General features: G+C 23.8%; 1 protein-coding gene across 1 annotated transcript; it reads left to right on the forward strand.

Annotated features, from left to right (window-relative positions):
- Positions 1-4,516: 4,516 nt before the first annotated feature.
- On the forward strand, positions 4,517-27,450 carry LOC112591138 (SH2 domain-containing protein 4B-like). Its single transcript, XM_025334842.1, has 9 exons — positions 4,517-4,791; positions 22,170-22,348; positions 22,427-22,583; positions 23,005-23,203; positions 23,433-23,580; positions 25,424-25,526; positions 25,620-25,750; positions 25,853-26,050; positions 27,231-27,450. The coding sequence occupies exons 2-9, from the start codon at positions 22,177-22,179 to the stop codon at positions 27,353-27,355; spliced, it is 1,233 nt and encodes a 410-aa protein (XP_025190627.1). The 5' UTR covers positions 4,517-4,791; positions 22,170-22,176; the 3' UTR covers positions 27,356-27,450.

A 27,450-nucleotide genomic window follows, 5' to 3' on the forward strand; every position in this document is an offset into this window, starting at 1 on the left:
ACAATATACACTTAGACTAGGTTTTTAGCAAAAGTTTGTTTAACCTACATAATTGTTAAAATACTATATAATATAGTAAAATAAATATAATGTGTAGGTACTCGTAGGCGGATATTTGATTGAACTTTAGGATGGGGGGCTTAAATCTTTCATTGCATTGTTGCAAAATATCTATTTAATACTTTTAAAAATGTTCAATAACTTTAGGGGGTTTTCGATTTTTTTTTTTTTTGGAGGGGGGGGCTTAGCCATCCCAAGCAACTTTAATCTCCGTATATGTGTGTATTTAATCTTAGAAATAGATTCAACTCACCTTCTTTGCTCAGAGCAGTTTTTCGTGCATAAAATTGAAGTCAAATTTAACACACATTATAGTGATCGACTTGAATACTTGCTGTTAAGGTAGACACATTGGAAACTCATTTTACAGCAGAAGAAAGTTCTCTGATATTTATTTTTATTTTCTAGTACCTAGGACTTAAGGTTTATGACTTTATGAGTATAAAACCGTTAACTAGCATATTTACCAAGTATGATTTACTAAGCATGGTCACTTATATTATATTATTTAATAATGCATTTATTCAAGTTTTGATTTTTAGATTTTACAGTTTTATAAAATATAGGTACTTGCTTAGATTTTTATATCATTTAATAAGTGGCTTGACTTATGTAGTTATACACATATCTATTTTTTAAATGAAAACCTTCTTTTTTATGGTAAGTTAGTAAAGAAATATAATTGTTTTAAAATTATGATATTTCTATTTAAATTGAACTTTTAACAGTTGTTAAGTTATTAAATATACTTTTATATATTTTGTCCTACATTATTAAAGGAAAAATTGAAGATGAATACTATGTATGCTTGGTGGATCACTTTGTATAGATATGAAGTAAACATCGATTTATAATATGAAAATTAAATGATCTTTAAGTAAAGTTAATAATTCTAAAAATCAAAATTTGAATAAATTAATTATTATTTATAAGGATAAAATTCAAGGGGGGTGGGGGCTTGGTTGCATGCTTGATGCCTCGATGAACCACTCTGTATCTATATGTATTTTATAGACTATAACTATAACACTTTTTAGACATCACCCACCCCATCCTCTCTCAGTAATAAAATAATTCAAGAAATAGCCTTGTGCACAGAACATACATTTAAGATATTAATTAATAATTTTAATTGTATAAATGTTTATAAAACAAAAAAAAAAAAAAACAATAATTATTTTCGTATAATGAGTTTAAATTAAAAATTCTTGTCTGAATACACTGCGTAAGATATAGCTAGTTCGAATCTGTGTACAATAAAAAATAATCACAAATTAAAAATTATTTTATATCATTGCGCCGAGTAAAATTAACTTAATATTATCGACAATATATTTATGTATTATAAGTATGGGGTCAATCATAAAAAATCGTTAGTTCTTAAAAGTTAAAAAGAAAGAATTCTAAAACATGTCTGCATAAAAAATAAATTCCCGACAAAATAAAAAGTCATTACAATTTATTGCCAATAAAAATTAAAAATGCACGACAGCATATTGTATATAGGGATAGTGGCCCCCCACAGATAGTAGCCTTGAAATCTTTTTCATTCTGACTGTTAAACTTATAATACATATATATATATATAAATATATGTATATAAATAGCTCGTATAATATTTCCTGCATTACGCTTTCTCGTACTATATATTGACTATATATACAGGTCCAATTTGACTAGGCTTGAATTAAAATCTTTTACAATAATTAGTGAAGATCACGCTGATTTTAAATAATAATAGGATTTAGATATAAGACAATATTAATTAAAGATTGGTTTAATTAATATATGCACTAAAAATGTATTAAATGTGATGTTTATATCAATTTTGTCAAAATATGTGCTAATATAATAATAATTAATGTTATGTATTATTTTATCAATTTTTATTATCAAATTAAATAATAATAAATAAATATTATAATTTATCAACTAAATACTTTGATAACTTGAAGTTACACGTGATGTAGTTAATAAATATATACTTCACTCGTCATGCTCGGAATAAATAACCATTATTCGTTTTTATCTTTTAATTTATTTTAATAATTGTTCAGTGTTTATATTTAAAATGTACTAAATAATAAATATATTAAAGTATCATAATATAAGTATAAAATTTCTACATAATTTAAAGAAATAGATTTTTAATATTTTTGTTTGCCAAATAAATATTAAAAGTTTGTAAATATCACCATTGAATTTTTACTGTAAATAATAAAATTACATAAATAGATATTTATAATGTAAGAAATTAGATAATTCATTTACTAACTAGGGTGTAAAGTACCTATAGAAAATGTTTTCTAAGCGTGCATAAAATATTTAACCAAACACGTGTTCTATAACCCTACAAACCCTAAAAAGAAACTCAAAAAAACCTATATTGTTGTACCTTCATCTCACAGTTAATGCTCTATAGTTACGGCCGTTACGGGCTTATGATCAATAAAAAATCCAAATACGCATACTTATTTATTTAGAAAATAAAATTTTTATAAAATCTGTTGGATAAGAAATAATTTAAATGTCGACATATTATTTTCAAACCTTCATCGTTATGTGCGTAAGTGTTGATACACTCAAATATTAGTTAAATAATATGAACATTGAACACGAAATCACAAGTAATTTCGGTCTCTATAATAATATTGTATGATATTATGTAGAATTTCAGTTCCATTCGTATCAAAAACACAAATATTTATAATAACTACAAAATGCTTAAAAAAACTTATTATTATAGAAATTAATAATTTATATTTTATTTTTATTTTCATCGTATAATATGTGTATTAATAATATTTGCAAAACTCTTAAAGTCAAGAATTTAATCAAATTTTTAAAAAACATGTAATACTTTTACTTTAGTAGTTTAAGTATATGTTCAATAATTATACAGTTGTAAATACCACCATATTTGTAGTTATATTATAAGATAAAAATATAATATTAATTTGAGATAATATAAATATAATATTACTTATTGGAAATAAATCCTTTAATATTATAGAAATAGTTCATCATTCTAATATGAATATTATATTATAATGATTTGTTTTTAAACTGTTTGTTTTGATTGTGGTTTCAAAATAAAGAAATATTATTTTTATAATTAAGTTGTAAAGCCTAAAAAGAAAAAAAAAAATTGAATTTTAATATTTTGGTTATTTTTATAATATGGCCATATTTTCATATAATTTTTTTCTTTTCAGTGATATTATGCCACTATATAATACGAGTATATTATAGGTAGTACTATTATTGTATTTTAGTGATAATATTATGATACATCGAGTAATAAATTTATCGCACTAGTTGAGACCGTATAATATAACTATATGGCTATATTGAAGTCTAAAGAGTATTCGAGAAAAAACATTGCAATAAATTGAATATAGTCATTATAAAATAAATAAAATAACATATGTATTTAAAGCAATATGGATCTTTTGTATAGTTATAAATATTTAAGCATTGAATAACTGATAAACAGTATATTGTTATTTAAAATTATTTAATATTTTGGATATTTTGGACATTATTATATTGTTTGCTTTTAATTTAATTGAAGATTCTGTTTTGTTTTTTTTTTAAATTGTATTATAATGTATGGTGTAAATGTGTAATACAATGTATAAGTATATAATATGTTGAATAAAAATTATTATAATAAATGTCTCATATCAAAATGAGTATTGAAAAAAATGTGGGTATACGTCCTGTACCTACTCAAAGCAATAAGAGCGTATCAATAAAAACATTAAAAAAAATTGATTTTTAAAGAAATTCTATTTTAAAAAAATTATTGGAAAAATTGAAAATGCTATTTCAAGCATAACATTTTTTCTAAGTTTTTCATAGACGATACTCAGTATTTTGATTAACAAATTTTAAAATGGCTCTTATGAATGGTGAGTTGTAGCCCATAATATCTTACACCATAATCAACAATTATTACTTCAAATTTTTTTTAATAATTACGTTTTACGTAATTTAAAAGCATAATGTAAAAAAAATTAAATAATGTTTTTACTTTTATTATTTCTTATCGTTAAATTTTTAAAAGATAACACATATTTTTAATTTTATATTCCGTAGTAGATAGCTTTCTGAATTTTAATACATAAAGATCGAATTTCAAACGATTTTTTAATAAGTTATAATTACTTCAGGGTATGAAATTTAATAAATGTATTTTTTTCATTAAAAAAAATAAGAATTTTTCTCTAAAAATGTTATTTTGCAATGACTTAAAATTGTGTGAAAAAATATTTCCAAAAATATCAATAGTTTTCCAAATAATAAACTACTTACTTTAAAGCAATCACCCTGTATGTATACAGTTGAAACGGAGTGATGGTAAATGGCCAGGCCGTGTTCAGCAACCAGCATACTCCTATTGGTGGTGGTGTAATCGGTGGCTTCGTTCGTGTGGACAGCACATTGTTGTAACTAAAACTCGTGCAGTCGTGATTAGTCAGACTTTAGACGTTGACCTGTAGACGTCGTTGTGTGCTGCGCGTGGTAGTTAAGTCGCGTTAAGTCACCTAAAATATTTAAACGAGTTTCGTTTCCATTTAAGTGCGACGATGACGCTGTACAGATGAATATAACCGCCGAGCACATAAACTGCATAGCTATCGTTTTTAATTTTTCGAATGCTATGTGTTGTTTTTAAAACTGTATTCGTATATAAGTATACCAATTCAGAATTTGGCCACAACGGAGGTAAAATTTAAATTACTATTTCAATACATAAAGATATACATTATCATTTATAATAATTTATAATGTGCAAGTTAGTTGTTGATGAAAATTATCAGCGTTTCGGTGTCTTCCTATTAATTTAATTTTGTCGTATAAATTTAAATAGGTATCAAACGAAAAAAAAATGTATCTATTATTATTTATTAATAAAGTTCACATTAAATGTATAGATTTCAAAATCACCTTATTTTCAAATAATAATTTTGATATTTTACCTACTAAGGTATGATTTTCAATAAAACTGATTTAGGTATCAACTTGTCAATCCGTAACTAATGAATTTATAGTAGATTTTCAAAAACATGTAGATTAAAAAAAAAAAAAAACCAGTGACCATTCATTCTAGTAAACATGTTACGATTTAGGTATGTTATGATTAAATTTATGAACATAATAAAAACTATTGCTCAGTTAATACTGTAAAGTACAGTGCATGGTTAAGCTAGGTATAATAAGAAATTATAATTATGTTTCTTCATAAATTTATATGCGAATAATTGATAATTATTTAAAGAATTAAAATAAAAGTATAAATAAAAACAAATTTTATGCAATATACAAATTAAAAATTAAAATTATACAAAAGGAAAGCTAAATAATTGATCAATATTTAGTAATTATGATCAGAAATATTATTGACTTAAATTCTTTACAGTTAATTGTTAGTAAATAGTAAAATTATAAATTTGTATACTAAGTATTACTGTGGCTTATGTTATTTTGTACTTTTTAAATTTGATTTTTGTTAACTGTATTAGATTTATTCATTTTTGAAAGACTAAATTTATCAAGTTAATTATTATTATGTAATGCTTGATTCCTATTTATATAAAATCAGTTTTTCAATGATGATTAAATATTATACAGAATAACAAACACATAAATTACTGAAACAACATTAAACACCAATATATCATGTTTGCCTTATCGTGAAGTCAATATAGATAATTTTAGCTATGGATAACAACACATAAAAAAACTTCCTGTCCACAACATCCAAATTGACGTTAAATATTATTTACAAATAACAGATATTTATGTAGTTTGGTTTTATGAATTGTATTGGTATTAGTAATTTATAATGTATATTTATTTAATGTTTACATACAAAATTTACATAAATTACGTGCATTGTATATCGATTAGACGATGATCTATAACATTATTATTGCGCAATGTGAACTAAACGGTTATTTTGTAAAAAAAACACATATTTATATAAACCATAAATGTAATATTATTATTTTTAAGTAACAAACGTCCCAAGACATAATACAAGTACAAATTAAAATTTAAATAATGTCTCTTATGGACAATTTTTGTAACACGTAGATATGTGGTGCATATGTGTCTATTAATAATATTTATTTTTTTTTTTAAAGGAAACATACTATTTCTTTGAGTTTTAGTGAATAAGTACACCATACGTGCATGATTTAAATATTTTAAAAATAGGCTAAGCGGGTTGCACGTGTTCAACAATGTGGTGGACCACTAGAGGATCCCGTTTTATCTTTTGCTGGAGAAAAAATATGTATAGTGTAGTTACAGTAGTCTGTAATTGGATGTTGGGAATATGCAACCATCCGTGAATATGAGCATGCTGATAGTCATAGTTATAACGATAAATTAAAACAGAGTAATATTTTCTTTCATTTTTACTATTTTAATCATTTTACTAACATTGTATAGGATGTTATACATAATACGTATACGCCTCTGATTAATAAATTAATTAATCAACTTTTTAAAACAAATAACAGTAACATAACATGTACTAATTTATATAATTTCTAAAATATCCATATCTTATACTCTTATAAAACAAGGTTTTCAATTGTTTCACTTTCAGAGTCATGCTTTCTATTATATTTGTAATTTGAGAAACAATAATGGATATTAGAAATTAGAATTCTTAAATTTTTATAATATATTATTTATAAAATTTTTAGAACTATTATCATTGTGTTGTGTGCCTATTTGTATTGATTTTAATGATTTTATAATATATATATTATACATTATGAAATGAATGGTAAAACTAACTTTTTTGGAAAAAAATCTCAAATTTATATTAAAACTTAAGTAACAATGTCACCTACTTCACAAAACATGTTAGTATATGACGTAAGTAATTAAAGACAATATTACCGATACATCTCATTCGATAAACAATATAAAAGCAGTTGCTAAGATGTATCATATTTTTGTTAACGCCCATGTTGTAAATCCTTGAACATGATCTTTTAATTGCAGGAATTTGTTTTATTATTATGCATTGTCCATTTGTTACTTTGTCTTTGTGTGTTATAATAATATGACATATACGTTGCTATCCAAATTTGTATAAAGGGTAACACCATAATCGGAACAAAAAACTTCAGGCATCAATTTCGCATTTCGTGAATAATACAATTAGCGATCAAACAAATATGGTCGCGATCGTTTTGAATATTGCAGGAAATAAGACTTCAAAGCGAGTTTCACTTATTTTGTTTTCAAATATATTTCGACCTGAATTCATTGTAATTATTTTTAAATCAATTGGATTGACAATACTCATGAAAGTCGTTATGGTACGTTGGCCTTTTAGCAGTCGAGTAGTTAAACAAATTCGTATTTTTTTTATAAATACATTCAAATATTCAATCTGAAAACGGAAAATATTTATAAAATATGTTTTTTAAGAACTATTATTTGCATAATCAAGTATTCTTAAAAGAGTTGTTCTTTATTTAATTTTTTTTCCTTATAAGACTAAGCGAAATACTAGGCGTATATATGTACCTATTACCTAGTATTATAATTTAATGCTCATCAATTTAAATTTTCAACTTTATCCATAATTACGGGATCCCAATAATCATACTTTATGTATTTTATAAAATTTTTTAGTTTTCTGTGTTTTACCACTAAGTAACATTTAAACTCGATTGTTATTACATAATTATAAAAGTATACATTGATATTTTACATTAGAAATATTAATATATACTGTCAAAACTTCATATTTTAAATATTTAAAATAAATACTGTACCATCTGAGTCTATGAGTACAACTAAAAAATAATAATACATAATAATATAGTCAACGAAGAAGATAAAATGTATATTATTTTTATTACTTTTAGTAATATATTAATTGAAATTATTTAGTATTTGAACAGCTTCTTTTTAATTGTTTTTAAAATGCGAGAAAAATTGTGAAATGCAAAACAACTTTAAATTTAAAAAAACACACCAATTAAATTATTCCTGTATGAAATTGTCATCTAACCTTGTTGAAAAAAATATAAGTTATGAATTATTGTTGTATTCGTTTAATTGTTTCTATTTACCGTTACTTGTACATGCTTTCTACGTAAATACTAAATTTTGTTGGGATTGTATTCGACCAGCTCCATTATGTTGTATAATTAGTCCAAGAATAACACTACTGTCATTACTATGTAATGACACATTTCGTATGATTCATGAATATAAAATACAGTTGGCCGGAAAAATGATGTTTTATATTTTATTTGATGAGTGTTTATGCCGGATGTTACTTGACTCAAAATTATGTATACTATACAGGTACATAATATAATGGTATTTGTGAGATATTATAAAGATATAATTAAAAAAAAATAGAATATGGATTACGATGAAGACAGTTTAATTCAAAGTCAATAATTATTTACCAACTGATTAGTAGGTATCAATAACATATCTGTCATAATACTCGTATTATGTAAGTACCTACAGTACTATGGAATACTCGATGCACACTTATAAATTTTGATAATAAACTTATGAAGTTATACACATTATATATTATGTTGTAATACGTAAACGGATATACTTACATACATAATATTTATGATAATACGTATGATTTTTGGCTAATAAAATTACTATGAAAACTAATGATTTTATCATGAGAGAAGTTAGAATGGGACCATACTAATAATGAAGGATTAACAGTAATAAGGATGTAAATGTGCATATTACAGATACAGTAAATATTATATTATTTTAATTTGTTCTGCAAAAAATAAAAAATTTAAATATCGTAAACGTATATGAAATATTATACTATTAGTATGCTATGCAGATATTTGTACGTTATAACACATCATAATCATTAAAATTCAGATAACTACCATAATACTGTATAATAAATGATCATTATTTCTCATTACACTAATACATATATAGATATGTATAAACCAAATAAGATACGTGCATTGCATTCCTATCGTAAATTTCCGGTTTACATTTAAAAACTACTATATTAAATGACTGGCGTATAAAAGAAAATTAATAATTAACTAAAGTATAAAAAAATTACTCGAAAATGTTTAAACTCTGAAAACGTTCCTATACTCTTGTTATGTGCCTATACAGTAAATGAATCCGTTTCATAAAGTGATTTTTTTATGCACCATGTGTCAGCAACCACATATCACAGACTATACTGCCCTTGACCGAATCGTTGACACTTTGCTACACGGCTCAACTGAACAACTATAACAATGATGAATAAAAATTTTTTTTTTTTTTTTTTTATCAGTAAATATTATATTTTTTTGTTTTTTTTTTCTTTTTAAACAGTTTATTTCTCAGCCATCCGTATGTTCTGTAAAAAGAATTATGCTTTGTTATTTATTTTATGCGTAGGTACGTTAGTGAATACAACAGTTAGGACTTATTATAATATGTGATATAACTCTTATTTTAAAAGTTAAAATTAAATGTAGTCTTAAACAGTTATTATTCCACAAAGTAGGAATAAATCATCGTTAAAACATTTTAATTCACGACAAATTTTTACTCGTAGTTTACTGTATAATACGTGACAATTTACACCAATAAATGAGTCATATAATAATACCCATATTATGTATATAGGTACAATATAAGAGTATTATTGCTTAATTGTTTTATAGTAATATATAAATTATAAATATTTCAAAGTTATATAAAACATTAAAATTTAATAATAATAATAAAAACTCTTAACAAATTTAAACATAATTAATTTTTTTATGAATAACTAAAATTTTAATAAATTTATAAAAATCAAATGCATTTACATTTTGATCATAGATTATCGTGTTAAATATCAAAAAACTTACATTGTTGTTTATATTTTCCATGATTTAATTAAAATCTAATAATTTATATCCAATATAATCGAATAACGTTGTTTATACTTACATTTTTTTATAATTTATATTAGAACTTCTAAGTATCTAATACATTTTCTTATTTATTTTTAAAGATTAAAAACATTTTACTCATTTAGATTCTCATTTATGTTATTTATAGGATCTTCTTTTACATAATTCTATGTTTTAAGTAAATTATTATTCTTAAATTTTTAATTAATTGCAATTTGCTTTATTTAAATAAATCAATATACATCTTATGTAATATTTATAATACTTTATTCAAAATAAATTCCTTATAATTTATATTTATTATTGTAATAATAATTTATTGATTTTAGTGATTTTTAACGAAATTTATTTTTACAGTGATTTTATCACCTTTCGTGATTAAAATTGACCTGCGGTTATTGGTTATTGCCCACGTAGCTTAGGTATTTGAAATAAACAATTATCACTAAATATATAAGAGTATTTTAATTTCATTCTATAACAATGTCATTTTTCAGTTCAAAACATGTTTTAATTGAATGAATAATATATAATATAAGCTATTGTTTTTGGTAAAAATTTAAATGCAGCTAATACTCAAATAATTCTTAATAAATATAGTTTATTTTATTATCAAATTGAACAAAATAAAAAATTTTACAATTACTATATCTAATGATACTATATATTTTATATTATCACTATTAAATTTTAATTAACTCCATTTGGGGTTAAACAGACATAGTAAATAATTATGACTAAGTTATAAATTCTACTTAGTTCTTGTTTTATTTGTATTATAATTATTGATTACTCATCAAATTTAGTTCATTATTCAAACAAGTATATATATTTTTATTTTTATAGTATATATTGTAAATTAAACGAAACTTAGACACCGTGATCTTTCAATTAAGTTATAAAATCTCGAGGTTTTTATTTGTATCATTTTCGTATATAGAACAAAAGGATGACATAATTCAAGGATGTTTTCCATGTGATGTGTAACCGCATCATTAAATTACACTACTACAGTATAGCTATAAGTGAAAATATTTCAGTTAATTGTTATATTTTTTTCAAACAGTCGTTACCGAACCCTGACAAAATGAATTATATGAATTACTAAGATGAATAACTCTGATGGTAACAAATTCTGGAAATAACTCCAAAGAAAATTGAGAAACGATATTTTCAATATTTGTTTAGTTTACAAGCATTGTTGGAAAACGTTACAATGGACAGAATAATGAGCTGCATTGAATGGCACTCTATGTACCAATTGATATTTTTTTTTATCCACAATGAAGGATTTCTCTTTTGTACACACGCACACGGATACACACTTCAAACTTAAATATAAATATATACACAATTATACATACTGCTATATAATGGATAATTTTTATAGAAGTTATAAGTTATAACAAATAATATAATTTTATTTAAATGGAAAATATTATTTTAAACTTAACATAATATTTGACTACGATTCCTAACAAAACTATAAAGACAGCGGAATTTCTAAATTGACAAAGTATTAAACTAACACTGTTATGCATTCCAATATGTTAATAAGTTCACGATTATAAAGTATACTGATACTGATTCGTGATTCCTGCAGGTTAGTTTAAAGTTCGGTATTCTATGATCTAATGTGTATCTACAGTAATCTTATTGTATTAATCACAAAACATATTATTTGTGTTATGTAAAATATAGATTATATTTGTATACTATGAAAAATATTTTTTAACGTAAAAATTATTGTTATGAAGTTATTTAACTAGTATTAAATTTATTTTAGTCGTTACACAGACATAATAAATCGTAATATACTATTAATTCTCAGTTCTAAATCCACATAGTAATGGTATATTGTTATCATTGGATACTGCAGATATACTGAGGTTTTATAAATTTATGAAATAGCATTAAACTTAAAATTTTTTTATAATTTATTTTGCGTATTTAAAGAATGTAAACAACGGTTTAGTCATATAGATGTGGCGTCAACATTTTTGTCAATCGACATAATATTTTTAATTTACAACTCAGCAATTTTTTTTTTTTTTTTTATGTTAACACTGGATAAAATAATATTCAATTGTCATATTTTAAGTTATATATTATGAGATAATAATGTTGTTAATTTAAATTGAAATTTGCACAAACAGTTATTGAGTTATTTACCTTTGTGCACTAAGGATAATATTAATCTATGATGAATGGTTTAGAAAAGATGGAAGTTTAAAAATTTAAAAATTTTAACAATTAATATTAATTGATTAAAAATTTTTAATAATATAGTCTAACTACCTAAGTACCTTACTAAATTAAAAAAAATAGAAATATTACATCTATTTTATATTTATTAATTTTATAAATACGTTTTTAAGAATTATTATCCTTATATTACTAATAAAATTTATATTCCAATGACCCAAACAATACATCAATATTTTCAACAAAAAAAAAAAAAAAAGAAAAAGATCTTCATAACCAATTAAAATCAAAAGTTGGCTCTCGTTGGAAAAAAATAATTTATTGCCTAAGTATTTTAAAATATTAAAATTGTAAATTCTTAAACGTATTTGAAAAATCCAAAAATCCGAATAGGAATAAATGTTATAATATTTCACGAATAGGCATTCGGAAATATAGAAGAGACTTCAATTATTATCACGCAAATAAATTTAATTAGTTTATATACCTTGTATAGTTATACCAAGTTACCATAAATACTATATCTAATAATATATCTACAAGAATTTAAAAGAAATATATCATTCATTTATTTTATATTATTATTTATTATGTAATATACCTAGTTAATAGTTTTATTTATATATAAGAGAATATAACAATGTTATATTAAGATAATGTGGTTTATATTCTGACGTTCGTTATTTTTATAAAAACAAATATGTATGGCCGTATGGGATGTAATATATAGACGTATTATCATTTATCTGTACCTACATAAAATTTATCACAAATTCTTTATTGCGTGTTATCGAAATATGAAATAATAAAGTACAATAATACTATAAAACGTAGTAATTGTAATTTGCACGCGTAAGAGCAAAATATACGAGTACAAGCATACTAAAAAAGACATTGCAATTTATATTTTATAATGTATAGTCAGCGACTTTATAGTTGTCTATAATTTTTTAATGCGACTTAACATATTTTTTCATGAGTTTTTATTCTCGAGTTATAATATTTTTTTATATTAAAAAAAATTCACATTTTCGAAAATGATTCTATGCTTACAATCACATAGTTTTTTTTTATAATCGGGCCTTTTTATTTGAGCAATTTGATAAAAAATCAAAAATAATGATTGCTTTAAGTCAGGCATGACTATTTACTTCAAAAATAAAATACCATTTTCTTCACATATTTCATTAGAACCATGCTTATAATCTTCTAAATACTAAAATCATGTATAAGTTTTTTAAATATTTAAATTTAAATGATTTTTATATTTATTTTGATGTTTACTTATGCATAACAACATTAATTATATTGGATAATACTCTAAGCCAGAAAATGATGATAGGTATATATTTAAATTAATAAGAATGTAACAGTTTTTTATTTTTATAATGGAGGAAAATGTTCAAGATTTGTTTTGTTTTGTTTTGTTTTTTTTTTTTTTTTTTGAGAAAAATAAAGATAGTACCTACATAAAGGAATAAGATATTTTCAGTTTTGGAAGAAAATGGCTACGGACCGTAAGTGAACCATTTGTCCATAAAGAAGTAATTTATAATGTAATACACTCGTGCAATTCAGAGAGGAGAAGAATTTATCATTATTATGTATACTTATGTAATTTTTGTAGTATTATAAATCGAAAAAGAAAAATATTCTTATACTCCGTATAATATGCGTGAGTTTTACTTTTATGTATCGGTATTTTTAACGGTTACGAAAAATTCGCTCCTCTAATTCTTTTACGTGAATTTTGGTCGTGCAATATAGATGTAATAGCTAAGTAACAGCCAACAGGTACTTATTATATGACCTAAACTCATCGTCGTCACGCCGCGAACGTTTCCGCTTCCATTTCTCTCTATCTGCATTCTAGCTATAGGTACCCACTGACATAGTCACTTGTCGGCGACGGTGGGAATATTACGGCGCTCAATTCCGCTTGATGTACCTTTACACTATTTGTCTACATTCTACACGATTCTGAAAATTGTCGGCTCATAAAATATGTATACATTTCTACCGTAGTTAATTACACGTTTTCGCACGATAATCATTGAAACGTTGGAAATTGTTACATCTATGTATGTTTATGTAAAAACAAACTATGTAAGCTTTCGACAAATACTTAATAAAAATCTATAATTTCTTAAAATTTTCGTAATAATTTTTCTATCAAAATTCGGTTGTATAGTAATTTGTAATTAAAAAGCACACATAGTTTAATTTTATTACTAGTTTTGATAGAAGAAATCGTTTTAAAGTACCTACCTAAAATGACTTCTATATTAATGATTGTGTTCATAAAAAGTATAATTTTAATCAATAATAAGTAATGAATATATAATATATTATAACTTATAAGTCATCGATAAATACATAAAACGTCCAAGTCACTTATATGGTATAAGTAAATTAGTTTACAATTATTGTTTTTATCAATATTTCGGACCTAAAAAATAAAATAGTACCTAAGAAAGTGGGTAGGTACCACTTTGTTGTACATTAGGTATGGAATGGAACTTTTTATTGAGTAAATCAATGTAGTAGATTTTGTTTGATTCAATGATAACCCATTGTAGGCGTACTATAGGTATACGATGAAAAAAGATTCTGAATGAAGACTGTCTAAATTTTGATGACCATGGTTACAATATAATTATTTTAATAATAATATTGGATTTATGTAAAATTTCCGTATTTCTTAGTTTTTCTCCGAATTATAAAAAAAATACTTGGAATTCGTAATTTTGACCTTTTAAAAGTACAAATTAGATCCCATTTAAAAAACCATCCTTAAAGTATTTTATTGACGACTTATCGTGTACTCATGTACACAAAAAAAAAAAAAAAACACATTTTAATAAAATCAATACATCCATTGTTCTGTTCAGAATCTAATTGGTATAATCTAAGAAAATTAATTTTACTCCTATTAACATCGTTGTTTAAAAAATAATCATAGTCCTATTTGCTAGGCTCCACAACTTAATACAGTAAAGTAATATATATTATAGATCATAAATGCCAAAGTATATCGGTATATTATTTACTATATTACACAGCGTAAGCGTATTATTCAAATGAATTGACCAACTAGAAAAAAAAAATTCCAAACTTCAGATTAAGTTCATATATTGTAAACAAAAATTACTAGTTTGAATTATAGGTGTGACCTATGTGGTTTACTGAGTCTACAAATCCAACACAATGTTGTTATATATGTTAATATTACTTTTATACAATATGCTGATATGCTAGTACCTACCTTTATTTTTATCGATCGAAAATATTTTCATCTATTGGTCTATGTGACTTTATTCGAGTTTTTGTGATATAACACAACATATAAATCCACGAAATTTCATTTTATCGAATATCAGTATTTTTGTAATGATTATTGTGGTTTACGTAATAATGGTAATGGTCTTGCAACCATTATCATCGATAATATTATAACAATATTTCCATATAGAATTATATACTTTTATATGTAATATAAATTGCGATCAATGATTATTATATATTTTAAGCTCAATAGTCAATTATATTAGTTTGATGATTTCCACAACATTCCACATCTCATCATCAACAGTCTCTCATCATGGCAAGGTCATTGTATTAAAGTCCATTTCTATTTCATTTACTATTCATACTTTACATTTTTATGATAATCTTAAGGTTAAAGCTATATATGTATTAAACTATTAACTATAGTTGCCAATAGATATACTTAACCTGTAAACGTATATAGTCATGAAGATGAATAGATGAATCGTTATACTCGCATTTTATATAATTTAATCCCACGCTTAATGTTAACTGCAAATCATATTTTACGTGTATTATAATTTATAAATAATTATAATACTCCCGCAACGATAATTATTTTTTTCAAAATCCTCAGTTCCGTGTAATGTCCATTGTCCAACAATATCAGCACACTATTTTATAGTTTCAAATGTTTCGATAGTCGATAACAAGTCGAATGTGTATATTGAATATTGATTTATGCACACCCATATATTATATTAAAGATGAAACCAGCTTTCGTGCTTAAGAGGTGCAAATATTTCAGGGAATATTAAGCCTCCTCTAAAAAATATTATTATTATATATACTGTTGTGTATTATGCATTGCATGTATAGTAACTATGTATTAAAAATTACAAACTGGCAGGTTACTTGTATTATAATTTTTATACACAATGATTGGCTCCGCTCAGAATCTAAAAGCGTCATACGTAAAAAACTTTTTCTTTTTTTTTTGTGCCACTCCATACACTGCACATCCCCTGGCTCCACCTATGATATATATGTACATTAAATATAAATAACTGCTTAGTAAATACACGATGTAATCATTGGAATTGATTATTTTTACGGAATAGTCCGTTTAAAATATATTATTATTATTATTAATAATATTTGACAATAAATGCGATAAAGAGAAGGTGCAGAGCTGATTATCGATCGTAGTGCGGAAAATCGTTACTTATCCGACGGCAGTGGAAATAATCAGTTTTGTATTGTCACAGACACCGTGTCAATGCAATAATGACAACAACGATATCTTCTTCTATCTCACTCTTTCTATGTTTACAGGCGATACACTGTAATAATATTATAAGACGTGCTGTCGCAGCCATTGTCACGCCAAACAATGCATCCGACCACACGATCGATTTGGGGGGCTAGGTAATTGTAAATTTCATCGATATGTATATAAGCATAATATTATGTAAGCTCAGATGGGCATGAGGATAACGAAAAACCTACGCGTTTAGTCAACCGGTAGTGTGACACTCGAAAACTAGATATATAGGTTCCTTACCTATTATTATGTTAAACGCACTCCACCGCGGTACCTGTATATTTAATATTATAATGCAGTTATTTCATTTTGTATTCCTAACTGAAACTTTTCATTATGAATTATAAGCCTCGGAACACAAAATATTAATATCAAAATAAACGATTAATAGCCGAAAAACATCACACAGTCAGTAAAATCATGTAAAAACCATATATCAATATTTTTATCAAATAAATAAATGTAATATAAATATCTCACAATATGTATATGTATTAAAATTATGACTATTATTAGTATTATTTAAAATATGTTTGAATGAGTCATTTTGTTTTTAATTTTATACAAATACAAGTTAATTAAATTAACGTAAAACACTCATTATTTCAGAAAAACAAATTTTTAAAAAATATTTCATTTACATAATTCTAAGTTGTTAAATAATTATTTTAGAAAATAATTATGTTTTTTAAGTTGATAACCATTTTGAATGATAACATGCATTTTTTTTAATTTCATACTCCAAAGCAGAATATTATTCAAAATATTTCGTTGGAAAAGATCAAATTTCGGATAATTAGTATAATTTATTAATTTTAATTATTTACAGTTTATATAATTAAAGTAGTTAATCAATATTTGCAAAGTATCCCTATACCACTCCATGGTGTACATCTAAGTTTAAAAAACTTAATAACTCTTACTATACTCATCCGAAATTTAATTTTTATACATCGAAGGACTCCAAAACATATTCTGCTTTGAAACTTTGGAATAAGTAATTATAAATACATGTTTTCTTTTTAAAATTAAAAATGATAAAAATAAAAACATAGAAAAAATATTGTTTTCAACGATTTAAAATTAATTAAAAAATACTTTCAAAAGTGTTAATAGCTTTAAGTTTTCTTGCGTTATTTGAACTACCCGATATATAAATATATATTACATAAATTATTATGAATATTTAATTATGAAATTTATCCAATTTTTTTTTATTAAAACTTCTTCTAGCATATAAAATATACCTTTAACTTATTTACTTGTCAATATTTTTATACTATTCTATTGTTTGACATATTGATGCGCAAATGATGTATGATATTTTGGTGTAGGTAAACAGACATTGCGCAAACGATAACCAACGGTAAGAACGTAGGTACTATTTTCCATTATTACACCTGCGACAGCTTTTTAGAAACTCGAAGTCCTACACAGTTTAATAATCATAGCTAACAGTGATAGCTGGTAAGCATTTCGCGAGATACTTATAAATCTCGTTCCATATTTACTATTTCATATTCCATGTGCTTGCTTGTTATAGCTGTTACAAGTAATTGTTATTCAGCCAAATATTATTTGTTTCGACGTATGACGTTTGTACGATTATATCACAATACATGAAATACATTCTCTATATTTTGGTTTATCCATTTCTCACTCCAGTATTTATATATACAATACGTGTCGTTCAAATATACGAATGGAAAGAAAAATGTAAATGATTTTGTTTACTTATGACTAACGTCATAAACTACTTGATATAATATTCTGATATTTAGTCATCACAGTATCACACCTAAAAATTAACAATTGTATTATATTATTTATTTATTACACGTATTTTATAAGTTATAATATCCTTCTATATAATATATATATATATTGTAAATGTTTATTGTTATTCGTATTTTTTTCCTTCTTTTCGATAATAAAAAATGCAACGCATATAGCCGCAATGAATGTACAACGTATTCATAACAGACGTAACATTGTACGTCATATGAAACAAAAACTTATGTAGATATGCGTTTTGACTTTTGTGTGCATTTACATATAATACGTATAAAATATAGGTTATAGTATAATAGCCATAAATATATAATATATTTATAATAAATCATTATCGTGGATTCATACTCATCATAAATTTAACAATATATGTTACTTTCATCCACATTAATAGTCATAATATAACACAACGTAGATAGTATTATCATCTAATATCATACTATATATACCTATAGCAATATTTTGATTATACTGCACATCTTATTATAAGTGTTAATATATTTAAAATGTTAATGCGCAATCGAGTGTAAAAACTTAGAACTAGGTGTTCTATGTAATGATTATTTTTTTTGGTATTGCTTTAAAATATAATTAATAAGTTGCGTTATTTATTAATTTATATATTTTCTTGTACATAATACATTTACCAAGATCAAAGTTTATAGTTAAAAAAAAACGAGAAATTCGTCCGGCTATGTATCGTTTATATTTTGAGTGTAAGTAGTAAGTATCCCATGATTGAGTAAATAAGTATAAAATTTTAATTCAATGATAAATCATTGCATACGATAAACGATTCTAAACTGAGACGATGTGTTTTTTAATTTTTAATTTATATTATTACTATAATTTATTTATTTTTCTATTAGTAACATGAAATGTTAAACTAATTATTATCAAAAACCTAGGATGTATTGTTGTTAGAGATAGAGTAATAATTATAGGATATAACTGATGCACTGATTGATACAAAAGAGAGGAAGAGAAAAAATTTGGTTTAAGTTAGGATTTGAAGATTTGAATATTTTATAACGAAGAGTGTGATTATTTAAAAAGTACTGATGAACATAAAAAATTTTAAAAAATCTGAAGATTTCGATTAACACTTGTACATAAAGAAAAATAAAGAAAAAAAATTCTATCATATTATATATAGAATTCTGATGAACTTAAAAATAAATAACACATACTGTAAAACAGTATAAACGGATTCGTAATAAACATAGTTCAAATTTCTCTAAATATTTTTGAAATTTTATTATGTAAGTACAGAAAATAACAATAAACGTAATGAATAAGATAAGATTCAAGTTCCTACAGTTAATATTTTCTAATAACAACCTCATAAAAAAATCATTAATTTATTTTTAAATATCTAATTTTGTCAACTTTTAGTTTCAAATGTTTATTTAATAGTTGTGACTATGTATTTTCGATATTTTATAATAGTTATACAAAAAGCTTATAAGGAATTAAATATTAAATTTTCTAGCTGTTTGACTAACAAATTTTTTTTTATACATAAATCGAAAAAAAGATAAAAAACTTATAAAGTTTATAAATAGCATAAAAAAGTCGACAGTGAAAATTAAATCATATGTAGAAAATGTTAATATAAATATTTGGTAAAAATGTCAAGTCTCTACGGTATTCATTATATAATTACAACAGTTACAACTAAAGACGACTGGTTTTGTAAAATATTCCTGTTTATATATATATTTTTTTACGTTATTGGGTAACTATACGCTCTACACAAGAAATATAATATTATCTGTGATTGGTTATTTAATAAATAAGCCAACTATAAATGATTAAGATACTTTCTTAATATTTAAACCCATCTTCCTAGACAAAAAAAAAAATTGAAGTAATGGTAATGAACACCCCCTTCAGTTTATCCATTCAATCAATGTATCTTATTTTATATGTATTTATTTGATATATATATATATATATATATATATATATATATTAAATTGATTGTACAACACAGCAAATATTCACTTTCTTAACAAAACAAAAAAAAAAGGTAGATACCCATAATATTTGAAACATGACAGCAGACGTATGACGTATCCGTCGCATTCGTGTGTAATCAAGTACGTTATAGACCCGTCAATATAAATAACTGATTATTTCAGTTTTAAAGTGTAACAATGGGATAAATATAGAAACTATCAATAAAGAATAATGACGTAAATACTGTGTAATTTTTCTTTGGACCTTTAAGCTCCTATTTATTAGCCCTGACACGCTTTCTATATAAGTACCTACTAAAATATTGACGCGGAAGTGACCCTGGTTGAATAGCACATAATAAATATATTACCCATAATATATATATTATATACCGAATATAGTATAATATACCTAATATCATATTATTAGGTATATATTTTTAAAAAGTATAAGTATATTAAAAATATTACTGAATTATAATTCTACTGAAGTCTATATACGTAAAAGTATAGCCGAGTATATAGCCATATAGGTATATTGAATACAAAAAACTATTCTATATTCCAGATGAATAGGTTCTGTATATAGAATACAATTTCTGGCTGAAATTTTCCATTACATATATACATTTATAATATTATGTTGATAGCAAAAGACATACATTAATTTAGGGGTGCTATAGGTTATATTAATACTAAACGTTATGTTTTTTGATACGAATTATAAATTGTGTAAATTTAAATTTCTACATTACTGATGTATTAATATAATTTTTGTACCAACATATTAATTGTGTGCATTAATAAAGTATTAATAAATATTAGTTATATATATATATATATATATATGGTAATAAACTGAAACAAACTAGATTTTTTTTAATTTTTGAAGATTCAGCAATAACCAAATAAACATAGCAATATAACATAAGTACATATTTTCGTAGATACAACTGATACAAGTTACTTTCTCTATGTAACAATAAATAATAATACAATTGCGTAAATGATTTAAAACTTCATTATAGAATTATTATCTTCTAAACACGTTATCTTCAGCTGAGCAGAACAGAAATGAATTTTGTACTCATTAACCCTACACATATTTAATTAAAATAAACAGCAGCTGGCTATAACACTAAATCGATAATAATTCTTAATTTATATTATATTTATACCCAAAGTTGGTAATTGGTTAAAACTATTTAAAATTACTTATAATTGCATTTTATTAGTAAAACATGTGATAATTATTATAATATAATGATTTATATGGCTATATATAAAATAAATTAATATATAAAAGACAACTTTAGGCAAGACGTAGTTGGTTTTTAATAATTATAATAATATAATATAAAATAGTTGTTATTAATCTATATTTAATGATATTAAAAAAAAGACAGTTTTATAATTTGGCAATCTAAAATTAAAAATATATAAAAATATAGATACAGTAGGTTTACTTTCACTCCAAGTTGGCAAACGGTGCGTGATAAAAATAAAATTAATTAAATGTACGTGTACGTACATAACTAAAATCAATTATCTATGGTTTAACTAGCAATATACTATATTAAAAAACTATTAAACAGGCCATCTTAATGACTTATTTTAAAATTTTAGATTCACCATGCTTCAACAGATTCTCAAAGACATGTATGTTGATCCAGAGCTGTTGGCGGAATTAGACGAAACGCAAAAACAAACTCTGTTTTGTAGAATGCGTGAAGAGCAAGTTAGACGCTGGAGTATTTGGGATCATAACGAAAGTATCAAGCCTGCATATCCAAAGCGACAAAAAAGTAAAATTCAATGAACAGATATTAAGATAAAAAATCATGTATAATAAATTGATTTTTAATTAACTGGATTTTTTTTAGATAATAAAAAAGTACAATGGATGTTAGATGCTAATGGTGATCCTTGGACATGGATCATGGGTGAGCATAAGGATGATAAGACTATTGAGCAAATAATCGAAGAAGAGGCTAGAGAAGCTGCAAGACTACAAGCAGAACACGAGACTGAACAATTGCGGTTTGTTTTCATTAATATATAAAAAGAATCAGGGTAATAACATATATATTTTTAGAGAAGGGTTGAATAATGTAAAAGTGATGATATTAATATATTACTAAAAAAAAAAAAACTATATCAATTTAATTATAAATTGTTCAATAAAAGTAACAATAAATACAATTTTATATTGATATTCATGACCATTATCTAAAAAATAGTTAATAATTCAACTAAACACATTTTAAAATACTATAAATATTTTTATGATTATAAACTACTATAGTTTATAATATAATACATGGCATATCAACATTTATTAATAATTATAAATAATAGTGACTTATATTATCAATTTTTAGTTTAAATAAATTAGACTATAATACAAATATCAAAATCAATTAAACTATACTAACATTTATTTTATATTTTTATTGCTTAGATTAAAAGTAGAATCTGAATTAATGGCAATGTTGGAAAGCAAAGCAAAGACTCAATTTAATCCACCTGAGAATAAATATTCACATGCGACTGAAGAGATTTACTGTTCCGTAGAAGATCTGAACACTAGAAATGCAAAAAAACCATGTGTGACCACACAACCAATACGTGGTGCCTTAAAAGAACTGTCATTCAATAAAGTATTTAATTTATAGTATATTTCATAATAATAAAATAACCTAAGTCTACGAGACTTTATATGAATGATATTTAGCATTATACGACATAACATAATATATGATATATAATGCAACCTTCTGATCATATTGTGTATGTTTTGTATTACTAATTGTATATCGTATATACCTATGAGTGGAACTAATCGTTCGATGAGCCCTTGAACATAAAGTTCATTGAACTGTTGTACAGGTGTCTGAGCGTGTGAGAAATTGGGAACAGAGAGTAATGGAAGAACGGACATCGGAAATCTATAACAAAATGAAAAATAAAAAAGAAGAAGAAGAAAGACAGGCCGAAGAAGCAGATAAAAAGCAAGAAATTGTTTGGAGAGAACAGAGTAAGCACTAAGCAAAACGTAACAAATAACAATATTAATTTATAATACAATTAAAATATTTATCTGTTCATTCACATATTACGCTCATCGATTTTATTTTTACTTTTCTAATAAACCATAGAAATAAATAAGATGCTATAGTTTTTTTAACTTATGACTAGTTACTATAATCTTTAATACTTATAAGTATTGATTATACTGAGTAGTGAATACTGAAGAAGTGATAAGTTAGATACATAAAATAGCTTTAAAAGTAACAGAATAATATTATATTTATTAAACATTATTTGTATTCATAATATTATATGATTATAAAAATGATTTAAAAAATGCTAAAAACCTTGAAATTTGTTTAATTTAAACAATGTAAAAATAAAAATACTCATGTATAAATAATATTAAAAAAAAAAAACAAATGATATATTAAATTTGCTGGAATTAAGTTATTATACTCAGTATCAACTATACAATATTATAAAACATTATCTTCTAAATAATACTAATTATTATTAATTATTACTTATTAGTTATAAGTTACAACTAAGAAGTATATGAATGTATAAAATATAATTTGCGCGCGAAAATGAATTAAAGACAAATAATTCTAATATAACTACCTATAGTCTACGTACGAAGTTTCCAAACTGTGGGTCGTGAATGTATTTTTGGCGGAACACTGCGACATTTTAAGTTTTTGAAATATATATAACATATAATATTATTATAATAGGTACAAATATTTAATATAAAATTACTATAAAATAAATAAATAAGTATATACAGAAAAGGTATATTTTATGTATAACTATAAGTACAAGATTCAGTATTTTCCATGTAACTTTATACCTAAATTGTATATTAAGACAATTGGTCGATATTTGAATTAAGTTTTACCATTGATCAACGTCTATTATTATCGTTATGCTAGCCTAAAAGTTTTCGTAGATAGCAATCAACAACAAAACATAAAAAAAATCAGTAATTGTTAAACAAAATTTAAAAATTTTCCAATATAAGTCGTTCTGTGTTAAGTTTAGATACCTCTAGTCTTTTTTAGTATAATAATTTGTATTAGTGTTAATATAATTTAATATTAAATTATTTTAGAATGTTTATTAACTTCCATATAGGTACTAGATTGATATTTACTTGGATCCCCAAGTGCATCGTTTAACTAAAACATTAATTACACAAAACTATATTATATCATATTAATTTATATATTATATTTACTTAAATCGTTAACTTTGGCTGTTATTGGAGATAAATTCGAAATACGTAATTATTAGTAGACTTGATTGTTTAATATGTCTAATTAGGTAGTTTAAAAATAAAAAAATTATTTAAAATAAATTAAATACTTGTATATTAACTATAATTGTGTTTTAATATTTTCTCTAATGTATCCCCTTAAATAGTTTAAAAAAATAACCAAATTCTGGTAAAAAAAGTTACATTAAATTGTATAAGATAAAAAATAAATAGATGCCTATCAAAATCTGAAATTTTAATTTAAAATTTGTTTAGAAGTCCTATATAATTTATTTGTAATTTAAATGTTATGTAGGTAATATTTATAGTCATAACAAAGAACAATAAATTTGCAATAATAAAGATAAGGTTATATATATAGTATATTATGTAATAAGTTTAATTTTTTCAAAAACACGATTAATATAAATATAAACTGCATTAAAAAAAATAAAAATATTTTTTTTTGTAAATTTATATTAAAACATCTAATTTTATAAATTAATAGTAGAATATTTTTTAAAATACTTGCTACTTGTTATAGTTGTTAGTTAAAAAATATTCATAATAATTCAAATTTAAATATTTTTAGAGCAAAAAGCTAAAGAAGTTGAATTACAAATTCGACAAATTGCACGTCAAGCTAGAGAAGAACATAGAAGATCACTTCTAAATACTACAGAAAAATCTTCTAAGTAGGTATCATGTAGAATGTATTTTCATATTCAAAGCAAAAACAATATATGATGTAATGCATATAGATATAAAGTGAAAATAAATATTTTTAGTGTAATGTTTGTATCTAATTCGTCCAAGCCGCCAAGTAAAAAAGCTGTTGTTGAATGGTTTAGAGCAAAAGAAATACCTAGAAGAGCTGGATTTGAAAAAGATAAAAATGCCATAGCCACTTGGTTCCACGGTATGCCTAACTAATTTTTAAATAGCAATATAATATATTATGCTAGTAAATATATATGAGTAACTTTTTTCTAATTAAATAATTTATATTAATAAATATTAGGTCTTATAACACGACAAGAAGCAGAGATCTTACTCAACAACGAACCAATGGGTAGTTTTTTAGTTCGTTTATCCGAACGAATTTGGGGCTACGCCATCACATACAAAGATCACGAATGTTGCAAACATTATTTGGTAGATGCATCTAATGGTCATTATCAGTTTTTAGGGACTAATCAAATATCTCACAACACACTAAGTAAGTTATTTCAAATTATTATAACTAAAAATTTAAACGCATTGTTTTTATATAACTAAAATGACTCAACTCGAATAACCTAACAATATTGGTCGGACTCATCTCCGATAACCCAAAAGTATTTTCGAGACTCAATTCAATGTTATCCGATTTATTTTTACATTCAAATTTATTATAATATTTTATAGTAAATACCTACCTTCATCATTATTTTTATATCCTGCGTCATAATGATTTACCAAATTTGATGAGTGGTAGCCAACACATCCTGTTTGGATTTTTCAAAATAATACATTATGCACTTAACTATTTTTAATTTGTATTGAAATTTAATAATAAGTAGTGTTTCTATAAAATAAATTAGTAAACAAATTTTAAATAATTATATATCTATAAATTATTATACTCTACATTGATTTAAGAATTTTATAACAATTATTAATAATATTATTAAGAATATTAAATTATATAGCTAGGATTTCTTTTACTATGTTCAATGTTAAATACTCCTAGGATAGTATATGTATTGTAATATTAAATTAAAAATTGAATGTTAAATTAGTCATTAATCATTACTCAATATCAACATTGAAAAAAAAATTTGGAACAGAGATCAGTAAATATCACGGTTAATATTTTTAATGGTTGTCAATAGATTTTTCAGCGCTAATTGAAAAATTATTGAGAAAATTTAAATAACGGTAACTTTTTCAAAGTATCTACCAAACTCTATTTCCGTATATAAATATACTACATGAAATTTTTTATGCATTTTTTGTCTTATTATGTTCTAAAAACGGTTTAAAAAAAATAATAATAATAACAATAAAGTATGTATTAACGATATGATACAATACATTTTTACATCTATAGACTATAAATAATGTTAACAATACACATAATTAACATATTTAAGTTGTTAAAACCACGAACTAAGATGTATTATAGATCTATATATATATATCTTAGTTCGTGGTTATAACTTTTTATTTAATTATTCAAATATTACTGAATTGATTAATTTGGAATATATAACTATAAAATATACAATTTTATCAGAATTATTAATTATTATATTAAGCTTACGTATATTTACAATTTTTATGTACCAACTTAATCATACAGTCTTTTGCAGTACACTAGTTTATTATATATTACATCAACATTATACCTTTTTTAGGTGAATTAGTCAACTATCATCGAAAAATGCCAATTACTAAGACTGGGGAAGAATTATTACTAAGACCATGTAATCGTAGAACAAATTTGCCTCCTTTCGTTTTCCAAGGCTTATTGAAAACATGAATTACTAATCTAATGATTTCAACTATATTTATACAATATTATAATATGTATTTTATGTTAAATATAAAATAAATTATAATTCCTCATACTTAAAT

Source organism: Melanaphis sacchari, unplaced genomic scaffold (assembly GCF_002803265.2).
Source record: "Melanaphis sacchari strain LSU unplaced genomic scaffold, SCAv2.0 Contig12_pilon_pilon, whole genome shotgun sequence".
NCBI lineage: Eukaryota > Metazoa > Arthropoda > Insecta > Hemiptera > Aphididae > Melanaphis > Melanaphis sacchari.

Coding starts and splice junctions, on each gene's coding strand:
- LOC112591138 (XM_025334842.1), top strand. CDS start 22,177: ATGCTTCAACAGATTCTCAAAGACATGTATGTTGATCCAGAGCTGTTG. Junction 22,349..22,426: donor ATATCCAAAGCGACAAAAAA/GTAAAATTCAAT, acceptor GATTTTTTTTAG/ATAATAAAAAAGTACAATGG. Junction 26,051..27,230: donor AATATCTCACAACACACTAA/GTAAGTTATTTC, acceptor TACCTTTTTTAG/GTGAATTAGTCAACTATCAT.